Consider the following 18,938-nt stretch of genomic DNA (forward strand, 5'->3'; position numbering starts at 1 on the left):
TTACCCAGGCGACGTGTAAATAAAAGAGTGTGTGGAGAGTATTCGTTGAGTGCGGACGTTTCTCTGCTTCAGCGCTTCGCGCCAAACCGCGTTTTCGGGCTGGCTGGCGTCCCCGCCGGTCGCGTTGGTCACCGCCGGTCTTCGCCTGCTGCTGCGCCGGGACTACCAGCACGCAACACAGCACTCATGTTTCCCGACGTATTGCCAGATGGCGTCCATATCTCACACAGCGCCTCTTCTATCGTCTTTACACGACATTTGCAGCGAAGCACGCAGATACGCGGCCAAATTTTTTAAATAAAAGTTTTCATCAGCTGACAACCAAGTTTCTTGTAGCAGTACAACGTCAGGAGATTCCTGAGCAATGAGGTATAGTAAATCTGTAGCTGCAGAAAGGATTGAACGGCAGTTCCACTGAGGAACTTTAAGGCACCCTATGATGATGATAGACAAGCAGCGGAAACTGCTTGATCTAAGATACTTTCTTTCAATAGGTCAGACCTAGTCCCAGATTCCTTCACACACTTTTTAGTTTTTGGATTAGAGGAATTGTAAAATTTGCTAGTAGGTGATCTGGTGCGTTTGAGAATGCGAGCATCCATATCTACGTCCCGATTGTCCATCAAATCTGAATCAGATATATATTCTTGCTCAGTCGTTTGAGAATGGCAAGGCCCTGCTCCATTATTGATGGGGGTCTGATGTTCAGCAGGTTTATTGTTTTAAGCGCTAGGAGTTCGGGAACGCTTTGTTATTGTCTCAGATACACCAGACAACTGTGAAGCCATAATTTGATTCAGTGAATCGGGCAGATTTAGTAGAAATTTTTCTAATACTTTCTCTACCACCTTCTCTACCATAGCTGTAATGGACTGGGAAAGTGATGCGCCCATACCAAGAGGCTGACGAGCTGTTACGCCGGCATATTCCTGAGTCCTGCTTTGAACTTCTGCCACAGCTTCTCTACGAGAGCATCGTCTCCTTTCAATGATTTCGATCACCTGAAGTCTTTTTGATCTAGCACGGCAGTTAGGATCGTCAGCAGAGTAATTTGCATGGCATAAGCAACATGACTTAGTGTCTGACTGGCACTACGCAGTACTATGGTCGGCCCCACATATGCAACATCGAGTGTCCGAACGACAACCATTGGCACTGTGTCCATAACGCCAGCATTTAGCGCATTGTAACGGACGGAGAGCTAGAGCTTTGACCCTATTGTCACGTAGTCGTGACGTCGACGAAGACAGCAGTCAGCAGGTCCGAGTGAAACTGTTTATTTGGCCGAACTTGTGGCCGAGAAACTGATAGTCAAACTACAGCAATACACTGATAGCGGCGGACAGAACGTCGACTGTCGATCAACTGACAAGCGGTCACGCGCGTCGGCTTTTATACAGGCGCTCTCGCACTTTACAGCAATATCGCTGGTGGCGGCGTAATCTCTAGGCAAAGCTGGAACATTCGCGTGCGGGGCGCAATCTTAACAAACCGATCTACTACAATCGCGACGCTTCTAGAACACTACTTCGCGGACAGCGTCGAGCGTTGATAACCGTCCCTGCCGGTCAAACCCGAATACATCAAAACAAGACAAGAAGTGGGCGTGGCATTGCCCCCCTCTGAAAAAGCATCGTCCCGATGCTTGTGAAAGAACATAGAAGAGAAAAAAACAAAGTGCATACACAAATAAATTACAATAACAAAGGGAAAAAATAGAGTCCCCAGGCTCGCTAACGCGCAAAAAACGGCTTAAGGCGCACGACATGGACGACTTCAGGTCGCGCACGGCGCCGCTGAGAGTTCGTAATGCCGTCAGGGACAACCTCATAGTCGAGTGCACCGAGGCGTCGAAGTACCCTGTACGGTCCGAAGTATCGTCGAAGAAGCTTCTCACTAAGTCCTCGTCGGCGTATTGGCGTCCATACCCATACACGGTCACCGGGTTGGTAGTCCATGTGGCATCGTCGAAGGTTGTAGCGGCGGCTGTCAGTCGTCTGCTGGTTCTTGATCCGTAGGCGGGCGAGCTGTCGTGCTTCTTCGGCGCGCTGTAGGTAGGTGGTCACGTCGATGTTTTCCTCGTCGGTCACGTTTGGTAGCATGGCGTCGAGCGTCGTTGCCGGGCTCCGTCCGTAGACCAACTTGTATGGCGTCATCTGCGTCGTTTCCTGTACGGCCGTGTTGTACGCGAAGGTCACGTACGGAAGGATGGCCTCCCACGTCTTGTGTTCGACGTCGACGTACATGGCCAACATGTCGGCGATGGTCTTATTTAGACGCTCGGTGAGGCCGTTGGTCTGTGGGTGGTACGCGGTGGTGCGGCGGTGGCTTGTGTGGCTGTATTCCAAGATCGCCTGAGTTAGGTCAGCCGTGAACGCCGTACCTCTGTCGGTGATGAGAACCTCTGGGGCGCCATGTCGAAGGACGATGCTCTCAACGAAGAACTTGGCTACCTCAGCGGCACTGCCTTTGGGCAGGGCTTTTGTTTCGGCGTAGCGGGTGAGGTAGTCGGTAGCCACGACGATCCATTTATTTCCGCAAGTCGACGTTGGGAACGGACCCAGGAGGTCCATCCCGATCTGCTGGAATGGTCGCCGAGGAGGCTCGATCGGCTGAAGGAAGCCTGCTGGTCTTGTGGGCGGTGTCTTCCGTCGCTGACAGTCTCGGCACGTCCTTACGTAGCGAGTGACGTCGGCGGCAAGTTGCGGCCAATAGTGCTTTTCTTGTACTCGTGCGAGCGTTCGGGAAAGTCCGAGGTGTCCAGCTGTTGGGTCGTCGTGCAGGGCATGCAAAATTTCTGGTCGCAGTCCCGAAGGTACAACAATAAGGTAGCTGGCTCGGGCCGGAGTGAAGTTCTTCTTTAACATTCCCAGGATTTGGAGACATTTCTACGTAGCGCCATCTCTCGGCGGCAGCAACGGCGTCCTGCCATAACTGAATAGCAAATAGGTGAAAAAAATCATATCTCTTGAAAAAAGCTAGCTATCAAAAACGACTCCGGGTTCTATACAACAGAGACCTACTGGAATATTTTGACAAAATTGCAGTATCGCAGTACAAAACGTGTGGCTTCCCAGGACAATTGAACACCGTCCATTAGAAACACATGTGGCCCCATTGTTAAATATTAAACGCTTTGGGAAGCCACGCGGTTTGTAATGCGATACTGTAATTTTACCGGCATAATCAAATAAGTCTCTGCTGTATAGAACCGAGAGTCGTTTTTGGTAACTAGCTTCTTTCGTCAGATATCATGTTTTACGACTATTGCCCCTTCAGTTACGGCAGGCCGCCGCTGTCATCGACCAGAGATGGCGCTACATGCACATGTCCCCAAATCCTGGTCATGGAGGACGTTGTTTTTCAAGGAAAATGATGCCAATCCTCGCCTGAATATTTTTGGGACAACGATGGTCCTGCCCTCCAGGTATTCCACTAGACCCTTCAGTTCCGGGTCGGCTAGCTGTCGTTCGGCGAAGTCTTCGGTACATATGGCTCCCAAGAAGCTGTCATCATGCTGGTCGTCGGGCGTTGGTGGGTCGACGGGGGCACGAGACAAGCAGTCGGCGTCGGAGTGTTTCCTTCCGGACTTGTACACGACAGTAATGTCAAATTCTTGAAGTCTTAGGCTCCACCGTGCGAGGCGACCTGAAGGGTCCTTCAAGTTAGCTAGCCAACACAAGGCGTGATGGTCGCTCACAACTTTGAAGGGCCTGCCGTAGAGGTAGGGGCGAAACTTTGACGTAGCCCAGATGATGGCGAGGCACTCCTTTTCTGTTGTGGAATAGTTGACCTCTGCTTTAGACAGCGACCGGCTAGCATAACTGATAACCCTTTCCAGTCTGCCCGTCCGCTGCACAAGGACGGCGCCGAGTCCTATGCTGCTTGCATCGGTATGAATCTCCGTATCGGCGTATTCGTCGAAATGCGCAAGTATCTGAGGTGTCTGCAGGCGTCGTTTCAGTTCATGAAAAGCTTCGACTTGCGCTGTTTGCCACCTGAATTCGACGTCGGTCTTCGTGAGCTGCGTTAGTGGCTCGGCGATTCGTGAAAAGTCTTTGACAAAGCGTCTGTAATAGGCGCACAAGCCGAGAAATCGGCGCACGGCCTTCTTGTCGGTGGGTGGCGGGAAAGCGGCGATGGCAGCTGTTTTCTGCGGGTCTGGGAGCACTCCAGTCTTGCTGATCACATGACCCAAAAAGAAGAGCTCCTCGTACGCGAAGCGGCACTTTTCTGGCTTCAGGGTGAGCCCGGAGTTCTTGATTGCTTGAAGTACGGATTCAAGGCGCTGAAGGTTTTCGTTGAAGTTCGAGGAAAACACAACGACGTCGTCCAAGTAAACAAGGCAAGTCTGCCACTTCAAGCCAGCTAATACAGTATCCATGACTCGTTGGAAAGTCGCAGGTGCCGAGCAAAGACCGAAAGGCATGACCTTGAACTCGAACAGGCCGTCCGGTGTTATAAAGGCGGTCTTTTCTCGGTCTCTCTCGTCGACTTCAATTTGCCAGTAGCCGGTCTTGAGGTCCATCGACGAAAAGTAATTCGCGTTGTGGAGTCGATCCAGGGTGTCGTCTATCCGTGGGAGAGGGTACACGTCCTTCTTTGTGATTTTGTTCAGGCGACGATAATCGACGCAGAAACGTAGGGCCCCATCCTTCTCCTTCACTAACACCACGGGAGACGCCCACGGGCTTCTGGACGGCTGGATGATGCCGTCGCGTAGCATTTCATCGACTTGTTTTTAACGGCCTCCCGCTCCCGCGTCGAAACCCGGTAGGGACTCTGACGGAGTGGTCGAGCATTTTCTTCTGTTATGATGCGGTGCTTAGCAAGGGGCGTTTGTCGGACCCGCGATGACGACGAGAAACAGTCCCTGTATTCCTGCAGAAGGCGTCGAAGCTGTTGCTGTTGGCGAGCGGGAAGACTTGGGTTTACGTCGAAGGGTGGCTCAGGGATCGTCGTCGTAGCTTCGTCAGAATCTGAAAAGGCAAACGCATCGCTGACGGCCAAGATTTCTTCGATGTATGCAATCGTCGTGCCTGTATTCCTGGCTGAAGTTCGTTAGCATCACGCTTGCTTTTCCTTCATGCAACCGAGCAATGCCCCTTGCGACGCAAATGTCACGGTCTAGCAGCAAACGCTGATCGCTCTCGATGACACCTTCGATGTCTTCAGTTTTTTCGGTGCTGACGGAAATTATGACGCTGGAGCGAGGCGGGATGGTAACTTGATCCTCGAGCACGTTCAGGGCATGTTGACATGGACTCGTATCCGGCGGTGTCGTTTTGTCCGACGATAGGGTTATCGATTTGGTTCTTAAGTCGATGACGGCGCCGTGATGGTTTAAGAAGTCCATGCCAAGTATGACGTCCCTGGAGCAGTGTTGCAAGATCACGAAACTCGCAGGATACGTGCGATTATTGATTGTGACTCTTGCTGTGCAGACTCCAGACGGCGTTATTAGATGGCCGGTGAGGCAGTCGTCGATGTCGCGAGGCCGTTCGCCTGGCTGCGGGCGCGGCGCGTTTATGGCGAATCCGCGTAGTCCCATCTGTCGGTACTGGCAGCGGCGCTACGTGTGGCCGGCCTCCCCGCAGTGGTAGCAGAGCGGACGGTTGTCAGGGGCGCGTCAAACGTCGGTCTTCCTCGGCGCGGATCGCTGGCCGGCTGGCGGGCGATATGACGTCGGTGGTGGCGGCGGTGGTGCCTGGCGGCGGAACTGCTGGGGTGGCGCGGCGTCTTGACGTGGGCGAGGAGGGGGGGCGTTGCGTCGGGCTGCAGCAGCATAGCTCATGGCTTGCAGCTGCGGCGGTGCCGGCTGAGGAACACCCAGTGACTCTGTGATTTCCTCGCGTACAACGTCAGCAATCGACGTAACTTCGGGCTGTGCAAACGGCGCAAGCTTTCGCAGCTCCTCTCGCACGATTGCTCGGATCGTTTCGCGGAAGTCGTCGGAGCCGAGGCCATGAACAGCTGTGCTGTCTTGAAATGCGCGGCGATTGTACTGCCGGGTGCGCATCTCGAGCGTCTTCTCGATGGTCGTTGCTTCCGAGACGAATTCTTGAACTGTCGATGGGGGGTTCCGCATCAGCCCGGCGAAGAGCTCCTGTTTGACTCCTCGCATAAGAAAGCGGACCTTCTTGTCCTCGGGCATGACAGGGTCTGCATGACGGAACAGCCTTGTCATCTCCTCCGTGAAGAGCGCCACGTTTTCGTTCGGCATCTGCACGCGGGTCTCGAGCAGAGCCTCAGCACGCTCTTTCCTGACGACGCTCGTGAATGTCACGAGGAACCTGGTGCGAAAGATGTCCCATGTTGTCAGGCTTCGCTCTTGGTTCTCGAACCAGGTCCGAGCGGCGTCTTCCAAAGCGAAATAGACATGCCGTAGCTTGTCTTCGCTGGTCCAGGCATTGAAAATGGCGACTCGGTCGTAGGCTTCAAGCCAGCTTTCCGGGTCTTCGAACGACGATCCGCGGAAGGTTGGCGGCTCCTTGGGCGTCCGGAGAAGGATCGGTGCGGGCGGCACAGCGTCTGTCATGGTCGCTGTGGTCGAGGTCAGGATCTTTGTTTGCCGGGTCTTTTCAGGTAGAGGCCCGTGCTCTGGCGGTAGACCTTGTTGCCTGCGGCTTGCTCGACGATCCGGGTTTTCTTTGCCGTCGTCCTCCTCGCGGCTTGGGCTTGGGTCAGCGCTTCGCGGGGGCGTCGGGATCATGGAAGAAGCAGCACCTCCACCAGATGTCACGTAGTCGTGACGTCGACGAAGACAGCAGTCAGCAGGTCCGAGGTGAAACTGCTTATTTGGCCGAACTTGTGGCCGAGAAACTGATAGTCAAACTACAGCAATACACTGATAGCGGCGGACAGAACGTCGACCGTCGATCAACTGACAAGCGGTCACGCGCGTCGGCTTTTATACAGGCGCTATCGAACTTTCCAGCAATATCGCTGGTGGCGGCGTAATCTCTAGACAAAGCTGGAACATTCACGTGCGGGGCGCAATCTTAACAAACCGATCTACTACAATCGCGACGCTTCTAGAACACTACTTCGCGGACAGCGTCGAGCGTTGATAAGCGTCCCTGCCGGTCAAACCCGAATACATCAAAACAAGACGAGAAGTGGGCGTGGCACTATAGATAAGCGGCCATGCCTTGATTTCCGATGGGCGAGTCGTCCCAGCAAATGTTGCGATCACAGTTTCAGTAGGGACTTTCTGATTGTTTACTTGTCTGGTGCAGCGGTACACAGAAATTACTCCTGCAGGAGAAAAAATGTCCAAGACTTCGGCTGGACTTAGATTTATGTCTACTCCTCGAACTAAGCCTTTGCAGCAAGCTAAATGAGGTGGGATGAAACAGCTCACCGGATGTGAGGCAAAAGTTGTGCACTTCAGTAGATCTTGAATACAAGCCTGGTCTGGTGGGCAGCAGAGGATCCCCCCGCGACCAAACCGACGAACCTCGGTTATCAGTAGGGAGTGGGGAGTGATCTGTTCTGTTTGAATCGCCTTGGGGTTCTTCATACGGATGAACCCACCATCGGTCGGCACCGAAGCGACAGGGACACTACTGGTTCCATCGCGGAGGAACAATTCCAAAGGTAGATCCCGAGGGGAGATAGATGCCGACCAGAGGGAAGCCCTCTGGCCCGGAGAAGAGACAAACATGAATGAAAGTGAAGTTACACTTAACAATGCATTCAAAACAGTTACGACTCAAGAAGTAAATAAATAAAAGTAACCGCCGGCTACTTGACCGCAGCCCTGAAGAGCGTCACTGTTGTATTGCCGTCATGTAGCTATGATCGCACTCCACCGTCCAACCGAGGCTCACGCACTGCGTTCGACAAGAGCCCTCGAACAAACGACCACATCAGTCCGAAGAGCGCGAGGCCCTCTGTTCTTTTATTCTTGTTCATTTTTCGAATATACAATGTTGTTGACCGAATGGCCTGTTTCACAACTGTTAGAGAAAGTCAACGGACGTTCGGTGGATTACCACCAGATGACCTCATATGACATCATCACATCATTCCACCCCCCCCCCCCTGAAAAAGGCGCTCTTAGTCAATGAAAGTAGAATAACAACGTTACATTATAAACAACAAGCACGTCTGAAAATATGAAATTCACACACGAAAAGTAAAGGAATATTGTTAAAAAATATTGGAGGGTACTTATCACATTAGAACAACAAAACGAAAGAAAAAGAAACACAACAGACATATTAATGCACAGCGCAGCAAAATTACAAGACCTCGCATCAAGAGGCTGAAAACTACATCTTGTAGTCCTTGGTCCATCTTCGGGAGTGGCGCTGGCGTACTGGACGTCCAGTTTCACCGCTCGAATTCGCCTGCTCGCTGGTACTGTCAATTGATGGTGGCATCGCGTTATCTTCCCCCTCCTGGTTGCAGAAGTCTGCAGCGGTAGATGGCAGGTGTTCAGGCGTTGGTACATCTACCTGACTCGGTGTATTTCTGCGCGGAATATTTGTGGCATTACTGGTAACGTCAGGCTGTTCGTCTGTGAGCGGGTAGCCGAAATAGCGAGCTAGTCCGGCATATGAATAATCTGGGTGTGGAAGGCATTCATCATTCTGTGAACGCGGCGGTATTCGCACTAATTTCGAAGCATTCCAAGCCTTACCGTCGCTAAGTAGAAATCTAGAATTGAGTTTTGACCTCTCCTCTGCATGACTTGAAAGGGGCCTAAGTACTTGCTTGTACCTGTTCTGTGTGACCGAACTTTAATGAAATCCCTAACTTGTACTAAGGGGTATTTGGCGCCTCTGAGTTTATCGACATAGGCTTTCACCTGTTGCTGCTTACTCTCTATTCTGTTGCTAGTTTGCGATCTCGGGAATGAACTGTCCTCTGATTGCGCTCCATTATAGGACTGATTGATCGCTACGTTGCGCGGCAGATGTGGTTTTCGAAACTTTGAGTCCGTGTTACTCAAATGCAATTTTATTCGAGGCTGCCTGCCATGTAAAAGTACTGCGGGCGAAACTCGCGTTGTCGCATGCGGTGAAAATCGATACAAGGCTAGATACTCGAGAACGGTCTCTTTCACTGGTTTGCCTTCCAGCTGTACGACCTGCATTGCTTCCTTCAGTACTCTATTAAACCATTCGATAAAGCCATTGGATTGCGGATAATAATACGATGATTTGCAGTGCTGAATGCCTCTTTCTTTTAGAAAATCCTGGAACGGTTTGGAAATGAATTGAGGACCATTGTCGATAACGATTTGACTTGGGAATCCCTCTCTGCTGAAGAGAGGTTTAAGAAAATCCATGACGTCATGCGATGTCGTGGAGGAAGTAAGACATACTTCCGGCCAGCGAGAGTAATAATCCATGACAGTTATTGCATAAGTTGGGCTGGGTGTGATGTGTAAGGGTCAGACTAAATCCATGGCTAACTTTTGCCAGGGCTGATCTGGCCAAAGAACAGGTTGTAAAGGCGCAAAGACCGGTTTGGCCGACTTATCTGCTGACTGACATATGCGACAATTTTTGACACATTCCTCTACTTGCCTATCTAAATGAGGCCACCAGTATCTCTCTCTTAGAAGTTCCTTTGTGCGGACTATGCCAGGATGCAGTTCATGCGCCAACTGCAAAAAAGTGGAGCGAAGCACTTCGGGAATTACTATGCGATCTGCGCGCATTAGAAGACCATCTACCAGGGACAATTCATCTTGAATGTGAAAAAATGGAATCAGGTCAGCCGATATGCTTTCTTATGTAACCAGCCTTTACTGAGTTGTTGAATTACTTTAGTCAACGTCGGGTCATTTGCTGTAGCAGCCTGTACGGTAGCTTTGTCAACTGCCGAAGTTACCAGCGACACTATTTCTTCTTCTTCCTCAGTACTGGCGTTATGTTCGTTGATGGGCAGTCTAGGCAAAGCGTCTGCAACATTATTTTGCGTGCCTCTGCAATACTCTATTTGAAAGTTGTAATACAGTAATCGAGCTGTCTATCGAGAAATGCGTAATAGTCGACGATCAGAATCTCCAGCTGATAGCAAAGCAACTAATGCTTGGTGATCGGTTCTGATAGTAAACTGTCTACCACACAGATACACGTGCCATTTTTCGCAAGCGAATAAACACGCAAGCGCTTCAAGTTCCCCTATTGAATATTTCCTTTCAGCCGGTGAGAGGGCGCGTGATGCAAAGGCCACTGTGTGAAGATGTGATCTCTCCTTTTGTTGTAAGACCGCTCCTAACCCGACACCCGACGCGTCCGTAGTGACTATGACAGGTAGCTCAGGGTGAACACCTGCACAACGAGTTTGCATGCCAACCGCTCTTTCAACTGGTCAAAGCTCTTCTGAGCTTCAGCCGTCCATTCGAATGACTGACCTTGTCGGAGCATTTTGCGCAACGGTTCCACTAAATCTGCATAATGATGTAGGAACTTGGCATAGCAGCCGGTCAATCCTAAGAATGACTGAAGGGACTTGATGTCATGTGGCGCAGGTGCACTAACTATCGCTTTAATTTTCGATTCCATGGGAAAGAGACCTTCAGCCGAAATGTTGTGTCCCAAAAATGTTAGTTCTCTCACTGCGAAAACGCATTTATGATTCAACTTCATTCCTGTGTCGTAAATGCGTGATAGACCTTCCTTCAGTTGCGGTCGTGCTCCGACATGGCCCTTCCCCAAACCAAAATGTCATCTAAATAACAGGCTACGTAAGCACAACCCTTCAAAACATTTGACATCAGCTTTTGAAACGTAGATGGGGCGGTAGCTAGTCCAAAGCACACTCTTTTAAATCTAAATAGTCCTTCATGAGAAATGAATGTTGTGAACTCACGACTGGCTTCTGTAAGTCCTACTTGATGGTATGCCGAGGCCAAGTCCAGGGTTGCCACTGACTTTCGAGTAAATGTCGCCAAACGAAGAGCAAAAAGTCGCCAAAAGTCGCCATTTTTTTACAAATGTCGCCAAAGAAGTCGCCATTCTAGATATGTACGGCATACCTAGTAATGAAAGTTTCCACTCACGCATAGCCCCGTAGAATACAGTACCATCCAAGACCCTGAAATTATGTTGACGTTTCTCAATGCAAGTCGTTTCGCCCGCTTCACCATGGGAGTGCATGTGCTACTTCGCCGACTAGCCGCAAGATGTGCGTGGTGGCGCAAGGCTGGATATATTAAACGCTCATGATATCCTTCCACCCCTGTCCGCTCGTTTCAAAGGTAAAAGTGTGGTAAACCTTGGGCGAAAACCGTGAATGCGTTGTTTGTAGACAGCTTTACGTACCCTTATATGAATTAAAAGTATTAAAAGGTTTATTGAAGGTAACACGACAGAATTCTTACAGGAACCGATCATTAGTGAGTCTTACACCTTTTCAGTGTGAACTAATATGATACCGGACGCCACTGACCCTTTCTTATAGTCACCTATATCTACACGCGGCAATCTGATGCGTTATTAATCAGGTAGACAGTGTAAAACGTTACATAGCAATTGTTTTCATTGCACACGCTCACCGAGAACAGTGGAAAATGCCTCAATAAATATTTTTTTATTGCACGAATAGCCGCGTATCCGCCTCTCTTCGCTATTCCAAAACAGTCTTTACGAGCTGAATTGGGGGTACTGCAACAGTGAATAAGTCGCCAAGCTATTCAGAACAGTTGGAGCTTTGGCGGAAGACATGGTCGGAACAGGCGGCCAACCCGTCGTCTAGCCCCTTCAGAAGCGAAACTTTAGAGAAGCTTAAAGCACCTAAAGCCATAAACTTATAGTCAAACACTGCCCGCTCGCCGTTTGCAAGGCAGTCCGCTGACTTACATTTTGCTAGAATGTCGCTGGGGTACTTTCCAGCACCTCCTGCATCTAGATGAATTGAGGAGATACACACGAGTTACAGGACGGATGTACCGAATGACGCGTAATATGCACATACTACTCGTGGTTCTAAACCCAAGAAAAATACAGAGAATGTTGCCGCTCAATCGTTGGGAAGACACTGAGCTTAGGTTGCATAACTCAGTGAAGACATAAGCCGAAAATCGCCAAAAATTCGCCATGTCGCCATTCAGAATTTTAGGTCGCCACGGGCCTCTCAAATTCGCCAATTTGGCGAAAAGTAGCCACCACTGGCAACCCTGGCCAAGTCCAGCTTTGAGAACCATGTGGCTCCGGCGAGCAGTTGCAAAAGGTCCTCGGTATGCGGAAGAGGGTAACCGTCGACTACGATGGCTTTGTTGGGTTCCCGCAAATCCACACACAGGCGCAGCGAGCCATCCTTCTTTTTCACTACCACCAGTGGAGACACCCACCCCGACGCGTCGACGCGTTCGATTATGTCTTCGTGCTCCAAGCGTGCTAGTTCGTCAGAGACCTGCTGTCTGAGTGCCAGAGGAAGGCGTTGTGGAGAAACCGCGCTTCGGCGTCTAAAGGCGCCAGAGGAAACAGACGCAAAACCCAGCATCTATGTTGGTTGGTTGGTTGATCCACAGCTACTTGGCGCAACCCACCGTGGGAGATCGGCCATGAAACGGGCGGTACCTTATTTTGGAAATAAGATTGTTTTAAAATCCGAATATGTTTAGTAATGAATGGTATAAAAATGAATTCACTGGGCCAATCCAGATTTTAAAAGAAAAAAAGAAAGAAAGAAAGAAAGAAAGAAAGAAAGAAAGAAGGAAAGAAAGAAAGAAAGAAACCAATAGGTTGAAACAGTAAAATTGTAGATAAACTCTACATTCTATTCTTTTAGTTTCCCGTAAAAAATCGCACACGGCTTCGCAAACGTTCCTGTGGCTAAGGCCCATTTCAGTTGTGCCAAAAGAAAGAACCACCGGAAGGGATAAACTCAAGCCCATTCTTCGGAGAGGTTGTTCTAGCAATCGTTTTCTTTGATTTGTGAACAATCTGCATGTTAAAAAGAAATGATGCAGAGATTCACTCTCGTTGCAGTGGAGGCATAAGGGTGACTGTGCCAGACCCGACCTGTGAGGTAAAAGTTCAGAGGGGGAACTCGGCATCGTATCCTGGTAATTGATATTTCAGCCCTTCTAGTGCAGCACCAACGATTTTTCCATGGATACTTAAGGTGGGGAAACTCAGATGTTGCCAAAGCCGATTTGGCAAAGGTATCCGACGTGGCAAACCTTTCAAATCGCGCCGCTGAGACAAACGCCAACGTCGGCAAAATAGAGATTATGGGACCATTATGTGATGGCACCGCAAGTGCATCTGCATATTCATTGAGGGTTAAACCCTTGTGACCTGGTACCCACAATAAGTGAATAAGGCGATAATGTCTTGGGACAAGAGAATAAAATACTTCTAAGGCATTCGAGAAATTAGGTGCAGTTAATGCAGAGCAGATAGACAGACAGTCTGTCAGGATGACAGCTTCTGTTATTGATAGGGGTAATTTACGTAAGGCTAGGACAATCGCAAGCAATTCCGCTTGATAAATAGGCGTAAAGTCGGGTAAACGAATTGAAAAGGACCAATCCAAAGCTGAGGATGCAATTCCCACTCCTGCCTTTTCTTCACAAACTGAAGCGTCCGTCGCTATAGCGATGTTTGTTTCTAAATTTGACAGGTGGTCTTCTAAAACTGCATTCAGGTACCTATCGGGTAAATGTTTCCATTCCTTAGGAAATATATTGTCGAACACTATTCTAATTGTTTGAGGAGATCTGTTAAATACCAGTACCTCACGAAGGTTTACTTGTATTTTTTCCAAGAGTTTCTGTGCGACAATCACTTGTGGACACCTTAATCTAGACCACTGGTGGTTAAAAAAGGACGTCGGCTCATTAATAAAAACGTACTGTGATCTTCTCTGAGGTGTCGCATATATCTTTAGGAAGGGACGTACTGTTAGAATTTGGAACCGTGTAAGAAGAGAAGGCAGGCGCACTTCATTATACAAAATATTATTTGCGACAAATTTAGGAAGTCCAAGACGTAATCTTAGTGATTCACGTTCTAGAAGAACCAGTGGTCGAAGTTTGTAAGCAGGTGCTCCAGAAAACAAGACGCAGCCAAACTCCAATATCGGGTGTATATACATACAAAAAAAATGGCCGCGTATCTGCGTGCTTCGCTGCAAATGTCGTCTAAAGACGATAGAAGAGGCGCTGCGTGAGATATGGACGCCATCTGGCAATACGTCGGGAAACATGAGTGCTGTGTTGCGGGCTGGTAGTCCCGGCGCAGCAGCAGGCGAAGACCGGCGGTGACCAACGCTACCTGCGGGGACGCCAGCCAGCCCGAACACGCGGTTTGGCGCGAAGCGCCGAAGCAGAAGAAACGTCCGCACTCAACGAGTACTCTCCACGAACTCTTTTATTTACGCGTCGCCGGTGTAAAACAGGAATGCCAGAGCGGCGCCCCATGGCATTCGTACAGTGCAATACTGAACGGAAACCGAAACACAACAATGAGCTCGTGCAGAGGGCACGGAGGAAGGCAAGTTTCAGCGCAGTCGCATTTTCAGCGCAGCTTAAGAAACTAGGGTCTCTAGAATTACGTATCTATGTATTTTCAATTAAAGGAACACGCCACCTAATACTTACCTAGTGATGTTGCGCCTCAGATATGCGTAATGTTTGCTTTTTGATCAACAATGTACACAAGTATGAATCTAGTTAGCCGATCAAGATGGCTGGCCCTTGGGCAAGTGGTTCAACTTTGGCCGGGTGGCTGAATCGAGTGACGTGCCGACAAACAGAAAGACAGGCAGAAAGACAGACCAAAATTTCTGCGTTTAAGTTCCCCAAGAAAGACTATCGTCTTTAAAATAATAATGAGCACATCACGATGTAAACCAGATCGTTTACTGCTGACTCTACGAAGCATCCGTATCGCCCGTGCTCCTTTAGCTGCCGTATTTTGTATATGTGCATCCCAATTTAGTTCTTCGGTACAGATCACCCCTAAATACTTGACCGATTGCACCTGCGGTATGACATCTTGTCGGTAAAGTAACGAAATTTGCACTGGGACACTTAGTGGGAAAACTACCATTGCACTCTTCCTGATGTTCAGATAAATTAATGCCCTCAAGCCACGTTTCCAGAGTATTCATATATATTTGTAGAATTTGATACAGTGTATGTATGTCGGTAGCTGTAGCAAAAATGCAATGTCGTCAGCGTATACATACACCTGCACGTCATGTTGTACAGGGATAGTACACAGTAATAAATTAAATAATAATGGTGACAATACCGAGCCTTGGGGGAGACCTCTAGTTTGTTTATAGCTTGAAGAGGACACACCTGATTGAAAGCAATAGAATTCAAAAAGGAATATACCCATGCTACGATGTAGTGTGGTAAATGTACATGCGTTAGCGAATTTATTAATTTGACGTGTTCCACGCTGTCATAAGCTTTTGTAATATCCAGAGTGACTAAAGCGGAAAAGTGTTTCTTAGAACGAGCTATTGTATCCTGCTTTCTAAGTCAACATGGGCGCACCAAATGGAGCAGCCACGCCTGAATCCAATTTGGCATGGGCTCAAGATCATGTTTTCGTTCAACCAATTGTCTATCCGAATGTGTAAGATTCTTTCAATTAGTTTTACCTGATTAGATGTGAGCGAAATAGGCCTGATGTTATCTAAAGTGAATCCAGCTCCATGCTTTTTTAATAAAGGAATTATTTTTGCCATTCTCCACTCAGGCGGAATCCATGAATTTCTTATAGAGTGGTTAACTATTGCAAGTAAATCCTGGGGCGAAACTTTATGTACAATTTTTATTACCGATGCGGTTATGCCATCCGGACCTGGCGCAGCACTGGGCAAGATCTTCACTACTTGTGCTAGTTCCGAAGCTGTCACCTCTTCAAAGTCGTCACTTTTGACCGGGGACCGTGAGTGGAATGAGCAAGCAGCCGTGAAGCGAGTTTCCTGTCCTTTAGCAATATTTTCCGGGAAACTAGATAACTCGCTTGGCGTTGAGACTACTGATTCGATGTTAATTGGTGACGGAATTACTTTTTTGGCTTTAAGGAAATTAAAAAGGGGTTTCCTATTGCCAGGCTTTGAAAGAAACTCCGAACGTTGGTTATCATGACAATCCTTCGCAGTGGCGACTGTTCGTTTAAAAACCGCAACCGCATACTTATAATCCCTCCAATTTTTAGGACATTGGTTGTAGAGTAGTTTACGCCACGCAGATTTTCTGAGCCTGTAATCCCGTGTACAATCTGAGTTCCACCAAGGATTAGAAGAATTTCTTTTAGAAACATTTACTGTAAATTTAGCTTTATTTAGAGATTTCTTTATCAGATCACTGAAGTTCATAGCCTTTTGCTCTCCATTTTCATCTGTTCGTTTTGACAAAACCACGCGTAGCACCTTCTCAAATGTATTAAAATTGATGTGAGTAACCGACTGGTTGTTTACTGAAGTCACGGGAAGCAAAAGCTCAAAGAATACAGGAAAATGGTCGCTACTTGTACCCGAGTTCAAAGTAGACCATGTAGAAATAGAGAGACTGGGACTATAAAAAGTGAGATCAATTGCAGAAATAGACCGATTACAAGCGAAAGTTGGTGTTCGCTGGTGAATACATGTTAAATTATTCTTAGAAACGAAATCCCACAGACGCTTCCCACACGTATCTGTTCTGAAACCCCATGAAATATGATGCGAATTAAAGTCTCCTACCAACAGAGTTTCTTTCCTGCAAGATGCAATTACAGAATCTAAAACATTAGATTTTTGAACACCTGCTGGAAAATATTCATTTACTAACGAAAAGGGAAGACTTCCCGGAAGGGAAATACTTAAGCTAAAATTTCGCTTTCTAAGTTCATTACTTGAGCTGTAATTCTTACCCGATGAGCAATTCGCAAAGAAATAAAGACTGCTAACCCGCCATCCCGAGAGGGTCTGTCTAAACGAAATATGCGGTAATTTTTTAGATGAAAGCTCTTTTCTTTCGAAAGCCAAGTTCCTTGCAACACAATAACATCAGGTGAATGTTGATTGCACAGGTAAAATAAATCTGTTGCTGCAGAAAAGTTGACCGGCAATTCCACTGTAAAATTTTTAATCGACCTATTTTGGCGAGATACCGGGCAGCATTCACTGCCTTATCTAATATGCTATCCTTCAAAAAGTCGTTTTTTGATGCGATTTCCTTGTGATATTTCTTGCTCTTCCCTTTTGGACTCACTGGAGAACCTTGCATTCTAGGCGACGCACGCCGTTTCATATTTCTAGATTCTAGCTCCATTTGTGAATCATGAGAACTTGAATCTCAGCTCCAGTCCAATTTTTGTTCAACGGGAATCATCTTACGGCTAGTGTTCGACGGGCCGGGTTTTGGTGAATATAACTGCTCTTCAACAGGTGCTATTTTCGTGCGGTTGGTTTTCAAGGAAACTGATTCTTGCGAGCCTGTGTTTACCTCCTTTGTTGAATAAAGTATCGGGGTTCCATCCGGCTGGTTAACACTCAGCAGGATTTGAGTCATCTGTGCGTTCACTATTTGAGCCAACGATTCCGTCAGCGTTACAAAAAGATTCTCCATTATCTTTGTCATTGTTTTTTTTCAACAGTAGAAGCTACTACTTCTGAGAGTGAGGAATCTGTGACATTATTACTACGATTCGTAGTACTAGCGTACCCACGAGAGCGCTCTGCGATGGCAGCTCGAGCTTCACGTCTAGAACATCGTTTATGTTCAATGGTCTCCATTATTTGAATTTCTTGAGCCCTCGCGGGACAGTTACCATCATCAGCTGAGTGCGAACCACCGCAGAGACAACAGGACCTTTCCTGTGATGCACATTCGTCAGTGTTGTGTTGTCCTGCACACAGTTTACACCGGGCTACTGACTTGCATCCCTTTACATTATGTCCATAACGCCAGCATTTATAGCACTGCAGTGGGCGAGGAGATAGCGCTTCAACCCGATATATCAGTGGCCACGCCTTGATTTCTGTCGGTCTAGTTGTACCAGCAAAGGTAACCATCACCGACTCGGTCGGGATCTTTCTGCTGTCAACGCTGCGCTAGCAACGGAACACTGAGACTGCTCCTGCTACAGAAAACATCTCTAGAATTTCAGGCGGAGAAAGGCTCGAGTCCACCCCACGAACTAAACCTTTAACACAAGCCAAGTGAGAAGGTACAAAACAGCTCACCGGGAGGGAGGCAAATGTAGTGCATTTTAGAAGATCAGCAACACAGGCCTGGTCTGGTGAACAGCACAAAATACCTCCACGACCAAACTGACGCACCTCAGTGATCAATTGGAAGTGTTCAGTCACCTTCCGGAGCTCTTCCTGAATGCTTTTCGGATTCTTCATTCGAATGGACTCTTCATTAGTTGGAACCAGTGCCACCGGAACGTTGCTCAGACCGCTACGCAAGAAAACATCAATCGGTAAATCATTAGGGCCGACCAGGCAGCATTTGCCTGGCCGGGAGACGAAACAAACATCAGTCTATCGTGCCTGAATCAGCACCGCCCGTTATGGCCGCACCCCCCAGGAGGATGCACCTAACGCCGCTGACAGCCAAAGAGGGTGGATCAGGACTCAGGTGGATCGGCCAAGCTTGCTTGCGTGGAGCTCGATCGAACGCCAGATTGGTTGGTTGGTTGGTTCCTTAGGGGAACAGCTCAACCTACTACGGGGGATCGGCCACGAAGCGTGCGGCAGTAGACTTTGTGAAAAAATAAAATAAAATAAAAAATAAAATAAATAACGCCAAGAAAAACTTGTTCTTGTTCACCTGCAACTTTGGCTCACACCCACTGTGGGGGATTGGCCAAGACTTGAGTGGTTTTATAAATGTTATAATTCTTTAAAGGGGAGGTTACAGAATAGAAAAATTATAAATTTGATAGGAAATTTTGACACTTGATCAAATCTGAAAAATAAATAAAGAAATAACAATAATGAAATAAAATAAATCAATGCCAGAA

General features: G+C 48.1%; 1 protein-coding gene across 1 annotated transcript in view; it reads right to left on the reverse strand.

Annotated features, from left to right (window-relative positions):
* LOC119395694 (uncharacterized) overlaps positions 1–18,248 on the reverse strand; it is a 74,440-nt gene extending 56,192 nt beyond the window's left edge. Inside the window, exon 1 of the mRNA XM_049416749.1 lies at positions 18,154–18,248. Coding sequence (XP_049272706.1) covers positions 18,154–18,178 — 25 coding nt within the window. The 5' untranslated portion in view covers positions 18,179–18,248. The remainder of the gene's footprint in view (positions 1–18,153) is intronic.
* Positions 18,249–18,938: the final 690 nt, after the last annotated feature.

Source organism: Rhipicephalus sanguineus, chromosome 6, assembly GCF_013339695.2.
Source record: "Rhipicephalus sanguineus isolate Rsan-2018 chromosome 6, BIME_Rsan_1.4, whole genome shotgun sequence".
NCBI lineage: Eukaryota > Metazoa > Arthropoda > Arachnida > Ixodida > Ixodidae > Rhipicephalus > Rhipicephalus sanguineus.